The following is a 10,816-nucleotide window of genomic DNA, read 5'->3' as shown; positions in this document are numbered from 1 at the left end:
TCCCTAGACATTGTTCGAAAACTCTAATAAACTCTCTTCAAAAAAAGACGACAGGCAGGGGAAAGACAGAGAAGCGCTTTAAAGGCAGCCGCTGCTAATTAGCTGATAAACCTGACAGATAGCATTTAACAAGAAAATCTGGCAAACGCAACTCGAGGGAGGACGCGGGAGGAAAAGGTATGATGCTCTGTCATGCTCGTTTTAAATTCCTCACAACAGAATTGAAAGAGAAAGCATGTCGTTTGATTGTGCTCATCCACCTGCTGATCTCTCTGTGTCTCTGTGTGAAGGCCAGAAGCCACAGCTGGGGCCGCAGAGCAACCGTTGGAGACACGACACAGAAGAGCCATCTCTGAGGTCAGATGCTTCTCCTCACGTGTCAATCTGCTTTGTGAAAACTCAGGAAATGATGCACACATGACAGTAGACGACTGTGGCTACTGGTGTTACTGGAACGTTCAAAGGTTAATTTATGGTGTCATATCTCAAAATGCATGAAAAAGTTCTCAAACCCTCTGGTGCTCTTCGCTAGGGTAAATTTTGACGGAAAATATTTACCTGTTTTTTTCTTTTTTTTTCTTCATCAGAATGGTACGAAGCTTGCTAAAGGTTTTGGGACTTGCTATGGGCACACACACACACACACACACACACACAATTCAATCATGGACATGATTTGAACAGGTTAAATGGTCCTGAAAAAAATAGTCACACTTCAGCTCCTCGCAGTCAAAGATGTATATCTAGTGGAAACTTTTGGTACTGCGGCCAAACAAAATCTGACTTTTTTGAGATATCAGGCTCAAATTTGGAACACAACTTGTTTAGATTTATGGCTTTGATTTTCTTTCAGTTTTAGAGTAAAAATATATATTTCAATTGAAAATAGTATTTTTGCACATTTTTCATAACAATAAACATAACATTTTGTAACTATTTAAAGCTTTTTTCACTTCAGCAATAATCTGCCAAGTGTCATCTTTGAAAAGAGATAAGTTGGAAATGTTATTTTCACGTCTATGCTCAAAAAGTGAATACATGGATTATAAATACAGCGTAAATATAATTTAGTACCAAAAAATCCCCTAAAAATATTAAATAAAAAACAAAAATCCCTATAATGCTTGGTCTCTCTATTCTGGTGGAATCCAAAAAATGGATTCATCCTAACCAATCATGCAGTTAGTTGGTATAAAATTACAAACCTGTAACAAGTTGGACAGGTTGTGACACGCCTTTAAAACCACAAACACTGTGTATGATAATATGATGCAGGCTAAAAATATGGGTTCACTTGCAACACGAATAAACAGGAATTGTGTCGACCACAGTGTGTTGTGAATTATTGCTTTCGAGAGCATGAAACGCACAGCCTTAGGCAAGCTTTACACAATATTTCGCTCAATGTTTGTTTCTGTCTGCTGCTTTTTAAGCATTTCTAATAATTCAATGTCGATTTTCCTACATTTATGTTAATAATTTTGAGTGTTGTTGAGCTAATGCAGTATGAATTAAAGAATAAGTCCGTCAGTTTTGAATTGTTATAATGTCAGTGGTATATGTAAATTAACAATGTGTACTCTTCCTCCCTGCACCAGATCTACCCGTTTATTTGTCAGCAAAAGTCCACCGGATGACGCAAAACACGCCATTTCGCATCATCCAATAGTCGTTTGACACCTCCAGGGCTGTTGTTAAATCTATAGATCGAACTTCTGCATTTTTATATTCCCGCCAACGGGCAGTCGGATTGAAGGACGCCGCCAAAATTAAAAGTGCAGTATAGGTGTTATTCTTTTTCGCAATTTTACAGCATTGACAGTCGTATTTTGTCAAAAGCCCATCTTGCCAGCAGTAAATTACATTTGTAATTAATAAAAAAAGAACATTTTGTTATGCTAAAAAAAAATCTTGGTTATGTTGGGTCACTTCAAGTCCTGAAGCAAAACTAGTTTTGGCTTATTGCTTCATTTTAACACACACACACATGCAATACAATTAGTTAGCATCCCGAAGCAATAACCTTCAGTGAGTAATTACACAGAAAGGGTGGAGGGTGAAGAAAGATGATTAGAGAGTGTGGGAAAATTGAGATCTACAAGTTTCCTTCAACCGAAGGAATGTGTGCCACATTCAAGTCTCACGGAAAGATATGTGGGATAGGACCATCCCATCTAGTTTCCCTCAAGCCTTGGATATCATAAAGGTCCGGCAGGTGGAACGAGGGATTCTGGGTCTTGTAGTTTCCACTTTTAAAACGGGAGGCTGCCTCCTCGAGTCTTGTTGAAACCCGACTTAACGGTGTAAGCTTCTGTGTAAGCAAACTCACAGAGAGCTTCAAAGGGTCAAGAATCCTGCAGGGATTTGGCCGGCGAGATGCTACCCGATAGATCCTGATCTTCCAGTCGCATTAATTCGGGGCTGCTATATTTGTCCAGTGGCAGAGCGGGCATCGGTGAAGTCTCCGAGGGAGGGGATAGAGGGTTAATGCCGCCCTGATCCCCTAGGAGAGTATTGGCTTCCAAGGGAGCCACAAGCAGCCGGGCAGCAGCCGGGGGAGATCTAGTGCCTGAGCCCTGCACAACTTGAGAGAAACTAGCAGAGTAATTTGAGCTAATGACTTAGTGGCAAGCTCTGGCCTGACCCCGAGCTTGGCTAGAGCAGATGCTATCAGCTGAACACGGCCCTCTAAAACGAGAAATAGTGCTCGGGCTGCCCCCGTCCTACTCTTTAGTCGACGAACCGCGAGTTAAGGCCAACTAGCCCATTTGCATTCCGGCCGGGACCCGTTAAACAGAATTTTAATTAGGACTGATATTGGTGCAACTTCATTTAGTGCCCTTAATGGCCGCTGTCTGCAACATTCCCACGCGCACACGCGGCTCTTCTGGGATATTGTGTTTGTCCGCGAGGCATGACCGAAATGTAATGTGCGACGACGGAAAGAGAGGCACAGATGGAAAAAGAAAACTGGCGGGAACTGCAGGCCTATTTTAAACTTTAGCCCAAGTCCATTTGGCGCTAATGTGTTTGCCTTCGAGAGTTGCCTATGCTTACTCATTAACACGGCCATCTTTTTTTGAATTATATCCCGGTGTTAAAGTCCCCCTGTAGTCAATAATTGTATCCCTTAAAACTCAACTTTGATCACCAAAATGACGCATTTAAACGTTTTTCCCTTGATAAAATGCTTGCTTTAAAATAGCTTGAATGTAACTCTACACCATTGCCTCATTTAGTATGCAAATTAACCCCGCCTCCACTAGTTGACAATCACAAGTTGACGTGATTGGTTTTCAAGGTAGTTTCAGAAACACCAGCGATTTCAAAGGCATTTTTGAGACTGTCTTTGGTTCACTGCAGTTTTAAGGAGAAAATACTCAGCAATGGTGTTGACTTATGAATTTGCACATGGTTTGTCTTAAAGCATATTAAAAACACCACATATACAGATATAAACAACATTAAAAACTTGATTTTCACCACAGGGAAACTTTAACAGTGAGAAACGTGGCGTGGGAGATCTCATCAGATCCTTGGATTGGATTCATCCTATCTGACGACGGCAGTAATTATGATAGCATACCTGTGTGTGGAAAAAACATCGATTGTTTCAGACCGGTGAAATGCTCGCAGCAGTCCAAGCTGATGAAGCTATACAAACTCATCAGAAAGTATAGCCTATGCAAGACACTAATATTGCACCACATTATTTAATGTTACGGAGTATGCATCACTTTTTATACGCTTATACAACACAATAAAAAACGAAGGGGTAGCACATCGTAGCCTATAAGCGTGGATAACGTGTTTAACAGATGGCACGTTTTAGTATGAAACTTACAAGGAGTAACAGTCATTTTGCGTGAAATAATTCTGTCTTTGCTTTAAGTGCTTGTAATCATATTTCCCCCCCATTTGAACCTTTTAATATTGTAGCTTTTAATTAAAAAAATATTGAGCGTGTGAGAGAGAATATTTAAAGATATTCAGTTACCTCTCTTATTAGTGCAAACAGCGACATATTAAAAAATAGCATTCCCCAGGCCTGCCCTCATCTTACAGCACGTTACTGAGCCATCCACACCCTTCATTAACTCTCAACCAATATTTTTCTTTCTTCGCTCTCTGCTTTCTTTGTCATTTTGCCACTATTTAGGTTAAGTCAACCCTCCTTGATCATTCATGGAAATGCTTTTTCTACAAAGTAACACACACATATAATACATATTCACCCATGAAAAAAAAAAAGGGGCATTAAGGGCATTAAACACTTTCCAAAAGCACGTTTTATTATTTAAGATGACAAGTTGACAAAATCATAAACCGTTCGATTTGAGACTAAACATTTTGGAATATAAATATCGCGCAATAAACAGTAGATACAAAAAACAACTTCTTTAAAAATAATTTAAAAAAATAAAAATAGGAGATGGATTTAGATGAGATCTTCTGTATTTGGCTACTCTTGGCAGGAACAGCACAGTCAGTTAGAGGCCGAATGGTAAGCTGACGGCTCTAATGATCTTATTTAGAGTCTAGTGTGGACAAACTCTCTCTCGTGCCTTGATCAGTCTAATGGGAGGACATCTTCTATGACACCTTTATGGAAGAACTGAACCAATACTCACTTTAGAACTTCGGAGACTTTGATGTATCTTATTAAACCCACATGTACTCGATTTGTTAATACTTTTTCTCTCCTTTCCTGACCTGAAATGTTATTTACGACCCGACTCTAATGGTAGATTAAAGTTGCAAAGATAAACGGTGTAGAAGAGAGAGACCATTAGAGGCTGCTTTCAGAAAGTGTCTTAATGCGCTTGCCCTCTCCAGTTGGATTCACTGAACTGTGTGGGGTCAGCATGTGTTGCACACACACACACATACATGGAGAGAAAGAGGCGTTCAGACGTTTTTCATAAAATAACTATCAAATGAATCAGGCTTTGAGCGTTTTCGTTTTAAATATAATGTTGTTATTAACAAATACCAATAACTGCATTAAAAAAAATCGATACAGTCATCGTATTAGGCTATTTTAACTCGTAAACGCAATATAACACGTGACCTATAGGCTATATATGAACAAATTTGTATCACTATAACATATACTTTTTTTTAAATAAATATTTACAAAGTTTCAAATTTCTTATTTAAAATTCAAATTTGTTGCCGCAAATATGTCCAATGAATAACGGACTTCTTGCGCTCCTTTACCTGATCCCAATCAAACAGATGCGGCTGAACTTCTTTGATGTTTTCAAAGGCTGTTTTACAGAAACAATAACTCTTTTTATTGAGAACAAATGTTGACATTTGAAGGGAGTATGAATGGAAACCGCCTGTGGTGCTATTTTGACAACAGTGGTCGATCCCTCCCGGGATCCCACCTGAGATTAAAGGCTGAATTTCAATAGTTTACCTCTAATAATGTCGATATGCACAAGCGCAACACACTTCAAATGACAAAATAAGGCGTTATATTATCAACAAAACAAAAAAGCTGCTGACCTGAATTCAGAATGAGTTAAGGCTTTAAACGCGCGTGGAATAGGCTATTAATAAAATAAGAATCACTGATATGAGTCATTTAATCATTAATCCTTTAACATCTATATTTACATAGCTCTCTAACTATATATATATATATATATATATATATATAGGCCTATATATTCTAACTAGAGGCTACTTGGATTAGCCTATATGATATTATATTAGCCCTATATTATATCATATGATGTTATATTATTATATTATATTAGCCTATATTATATTATATTTGTACAAAAAATATTTTGTATTATTATTATATATTTGTGCACAAATACAATTGCTGTATCGAAAGGTTGTTGAGGTTAACACACAGTGAGCCGCAGTAATCTGTTTAACTAACGCCTTTACAATTTGAACGGGGTGGCCCGTATAAGAGAGACGTCATAGCCATCACACAGGCGCGCGGGCCCCATTGGAGCTGGCAGATGTTTAGACACGATTTTATGGATCGTTCAATATCGGTCTATAATGAAGCCCGACTGACCATCTTAAAACCCCGCCGGGAGCTCATAACGCTTCCTTTCCAGCCCTGTATTCATCATGCTGAAAAATAGATGAAGGCCTGGATTATAAGCAGCTTCTATTATTCACTGCCATCAAGATCACATTCAACATTCACGCTTCATATTCAGAGGCACTAGATATTTGAAATAATCTTTTGTAGCAATTAAAAAAATAAAATAAAATAAACTTGAGTGTAAATTCTAAATGATGCATGCCATATCATTTGACGTAATTTTATGATCTGTATGTCAAGTCTAAATATGTCTGTTACATGCAGTAGGCCTACGACACGATACTATAATTCATGATGGTAATGTATTTAAGGATATGAAAAAAATGAGACTACAATGTTTTCAAGTTTTCAAAAACAGTCCACACTAAATAGTGCCAGTGCAGACTAGCGCATTTTATTTACAATCAGAGATATAAATTAGTAAAAGTCTCCTTGTTATCAACATTGTGTAACTTCGGCTTTTTTAAATAAAAACCAATCATAATTTATTTACAAAACAATGTTCATTTACCATTGCAATACAACTTGCATAAATTATAGGCATTACAAAAATAAATATCAAATGTATTCCACTCTTAGTCAAGTTTATACCAGTCCCGAGTTCTCGTTTACACTTCACACCTCTAGCACATAAAGTCTTATAGGAAGTCTATAGTGTCCCGCGTGTACATGTAACCGGTGGCAATGAAGCTACTATAAGGATCCTGAGAAATAAGTTTCCTCATCGAAAAGTCACATATGTTGGGAAAAAAAAAAGTACTTCATCGACAAATGAACGATTCATCCAAACCAGACTGGCTATTGTGCCTTAAAAATTTCCTCTTTTCTTTTCTTTCATTTTCTTTCATTTCCCGTAATCGAACGTGTTATTGTAATATAGGCAGGTGCTCTGTAGTCCGTGGGTGTACAGTGGCACACAAAAGGATCCGCGTAAGGAGCAAATGATAGTTTAAAACAGCTTGGGGAGAGAGAGAGAGAGAGGTGATGGCTTGTTCGCTTTGTTCAAAGCAATTGTGACACCTACCTGTGAACCAAGGAAACAAAACCTACATCAGTCGAATTTCGATAGAAATAAAAAAGAATCAAATAAAACTATTGCGTAAAATGTAGAAATCCATACATGTTCTAAAGGTCATGCATTCTATGCAGTATTAGTAGATCGGAAGGCCTCGTAATCATAATTACAAAACAGTGGAACATTAGTTGACAACAACAATACAACTAATGAGGAAGTGGCCGTTGGAAACATTCCAATATTGTAAGAAAAAAGAAAAGAAAAAAAAAACTGCACATAACCTGCACTTAAAATTAGCGACTTACTTGAACGATCTTCCTCGTCTTTAACTCGACAGGTAAGACTGGTGTCTTACTGTGAAAACCTCGGTGGGGTCTGTAGAAAATGCAAACCCATTTTAGTAAAGGGAAATAGACTACACCGTTTTGAAAGCTTAAATATTTCCTAGCCTTGTCGATACCGTTCGATTATGAGAATAAGTAATAGTTGAGAAAAATAAATGTCAATAAACGTTCAAACAATAAAATTAAAGCAACTGCAAAAACTCGCGACGTGATCAACGTGATTCTATAATAACAAGAGGCTACCAATGAAATAAATCGCGCGGTTACATTACTAGTTGCATTTGACATAGTTACTTAATTAGATATATGCATTTCGTTAAATAGCACATCAAATTCTAGCTGGCGAAGATCAACAGTATATATGCACCCTTTACGCACCTTTTTTGGATTCTGCATTGGAGGCCCTGAAATGTTGTTCAGTCTGGTTTGGATTAGTCTTTAGTAGGGGGTCGCAACTCTGTTTGTGCAGAAGTCCCTCCCCAGCTGAATTATAGCGCAGTATCCCTTGGCCCTGCAGCGGGCTGAAGTTGCCATAGTTTGTGTAATTACTATAAAACGGAGAGGTGTAATAAAGAGGTCTTCCTAATATGGAAGTGGCGGGGTAGACTGCGCCCGCCGGGGACGCGCTGGGCGCAGTGGAGGTCAAAAGGCCAACGCCCGGGGGACAGTTCTGTCCCAAGTGCTGATGCTGATGCTGCTTTGGGTCCGAAGTGGCGATCTCAGCTAATGACCATAGTTTAGGTTTGACGGTTTGGTTTTGACCGTCCAGGCATGTTTTGTTGGTGCTGTTTCGGGTGTCCTCTCGGTGATGATGGGTCAAGAGAGGGGCCTCCACCCCAGTCAGAGGGGGAGAGGTCACCGGCTTGGGTGACGGGCCTCTTTGCCTCTCCTCGCGGCCCGTGTCGAGATCGCTCGCGTCGCATTTGTCCTTGGTATCAGGTCCAGAATCACAAACCAGGTCCCCGGTCCTACACGTGACCTTCTCTCCGTCCGATTCCACTGAGCAGGAGTGATCTGTCAGGGCATCGACGTGCAAGCTGATGCCTGTAGACCAAAACAACACAGAAATGAGTTACTGCCGTCTCGTATAGCTTACAAAACTCTTAAAATTGTATTACGACGTCAAGGTAATAATTGTACAATTATTATATAGCATGTAGTTTTATAATACATAGATGTCAATTCATTTAACATTACTTTATATACAATACATTTTCATGCACACCAACCGTAATGTATTTAAATTAAATCCGCCTATAATAATAATAACAACAATGATAATAATTTACCTTCGTCCTCCGCAGACGCTTCGCTGTTGTCTATGGTTTTATCCGTTCGCTCATCTTTTCTCTCTCCATCGCCGTCGTCTTCATCCTCGTCTTCACTTTTATTCCGCGGTGCCCATGTCATCTTGTTCTCCTTCTTGAGTCTCCGTCTGGCATTAGCGAACCAGGTGGACACTTGCGTGAGGGTCATTTTCGTGATGATGGCCAGCATGATCTTTTCTCCTTTTGTGGGATAAGGGTTTTTCCTGTGCTCCTGCAGCCACGCTTTTAACGTCGCTGTCGCGTCCCGCGTGGCATTTTTCCGGTAAGCGGGATCATTCAGCTGGTACGGGTAACCGGGACTCCCGTACGGGTGATAACTTATGGCTCCTGCCATCCCCGTAGTGTGCGCGTCATACGGAGACCCCTTCAAAAATAACATTTTTTTTTTGTTTGTTTTTTTCTGTCAGTCATCTGTTATTATTATTATTTGTAAAAAAAAAAAAAAAAAATGTGTACAACTTCATAGGCTAATTCATAAACAAACACTGTATTTTAAAATAATTATTTTCTCGATTAATCATTATTTCAATGCACATTAACTAATGATCTGTTCTGCATTACAATGTTAATGTTATTAATGAATGTTATTATAAAGTGTAACCAAAAAAATATAATAGTAATAATAATTAAGCCAATAAACAATGATTAATCCTTCATGCAATTATCAGAATGCACAATTACATGGGACTGGGGTGGATAACAGATAATGGGTAATTGCAGCCATTTTGCATAATCACCAGGCTGACTTTCCCAGTGCTCTTTCAGTGTCAGACGCATATCAGTGAAGCGCAGCATTACAAATCCTATTAGAAAACCACTGGATATGGACCGTTTTTCCCGCTTTCATGTGCCATGTCATTAGCATTGCAATTCATCAATTGACGATTAAATAACGCCTATTTAACTGCGCATCATTCCAAACCTCAACTCAGTAAATGTATCCTCTGCAATTGTACACTTTTTATTCTTACAGTTCATTTTAAAAGATCGCAATCAATAATTTCAGCTATTGTCTAAAAGATAATGCGGTGTAGATCAGGCCTATTAAGAGTGTAAAAGTAATCTGCAAAAGTGGGCCTAAGAAATAAATAATTAGACACGCTGTTATTGTTTCTTATAAATAAGCACGTATTGACGCATGTGCATTTTATTATTTACTTTATTGCGATTTTAAACAACTTTTAAATTGTGGTCAGCTGTATTCTGCACCCGAGTAACACCGAGCGTATTTGTATTCATGACCTGCACGAGCTTCCCTTTGAAACACACACACACACGCGCGCGCGCGCGCGCATGCATGCAACTCCCGATTCCCGAACCCACAATCAAAACTATAACCATGCAATCATGCAATATTCATGCATTCCTATCAAGAACAATGACTTGTGAATGGCGACGGCTCTACATCCACAACCGGGCTGTTTACCATGTAGGACGGGAATCCCGTGGCTGGATCTGTAGAGTAGGACAGAGGGCTGGAGAATCCGCTGGCCGAGGCTGTGAACGCAGCTGATCCGGGGTACGGGCTGAACGCTGAACCAGACGAGGACCGGGCCAGCTCCTCACTCCTCGGGGCGGCCAGCGGACAGGAGTACAGCGCCAGAGAGCCCGGGGGCTGGTAGAGGTAACCCTGAGGATAGGACATTATTCGAGTTTCTCTCCAGTAGAGGAAAGCAGGAGGGCAGAAAACGGGCTGATCGATAGAATCAGCGCATTTAACCGCCGCGCGCAGGGATAAACTAATAAAAGAAAATAAATAAAAGCGCAAAAGAGGAGCGATCAGCAGAGAGCCGTCATGGAGATCCCCTAGCGTCCGTTTGTTTGTAGTGCTCGGGAGTGGAGAGTGAAGAGTTGCTGGAAGGAACAGGCGAGTTTCTGGGAGCATTGGAGAAACATGAGCTGTCAATCACAGCTCATCTAAATATTCCATCTCCGCCCCCTCTCTCGCGCTGTGAAATGCAATTCCGGAACAAAACCCGCACAGAAAGCAGCCCGTGCGTTCTCGGCGTCGCGTTCCCGTCGTTTGTCTATTGCGTTTTTCTTGCTTTTTTTG

General features: G+C 39.9%; 1 protein-coding gene across 1 annotated transcript; it reads right to left on the bottom strand.

Moving 5' to 3' along the window:
- Positions 1-6,417: 6,417 nt before the first annotated feature.
- irx2a (iroquois homeobox 2a) lies at positions 6,418-10,614 on the bottom strand. The gene is made up of 5 exons (XM_084435279.1): positions 10,190-10,614; positions 8,725-9,127; positions 7,814-8,479; positions 7,397-7,466; positions 6,418-7,100 (listed from the first exon to the last, which is right to left on the bottom strand). The coding sequence occupies exons 1-4, from the start codon at positions 10,406-10,408 to the stop codon at positions 7,417-7,419; spliced, it is 1,338 nt and encodes a 445-aa protein (XP_084291405.1). The 5' UTR covers positions 10,409-10,614; the 3' UTR covers positions 6,418-7,100; positions 7,397-7,416.
- Positions 10,615-10,816: the final 202 nt, after the last annotated feature.

This window comes from Rutilus rutilus (genome assembly GCF_951802725.1).
Source record: "Rutilus rutilus genome assembly, chromosome: 17".
Classification (NCBI taxonomy): Eukaryota; Metazoa; Chordata; class Actinopteri; order Cypriniformes; family Leuciscidae; genus Rutilus; species Rutilus rutilus.
This window is presented reverse-complemented; position numbering and strand designations above follow the sequence as displayed.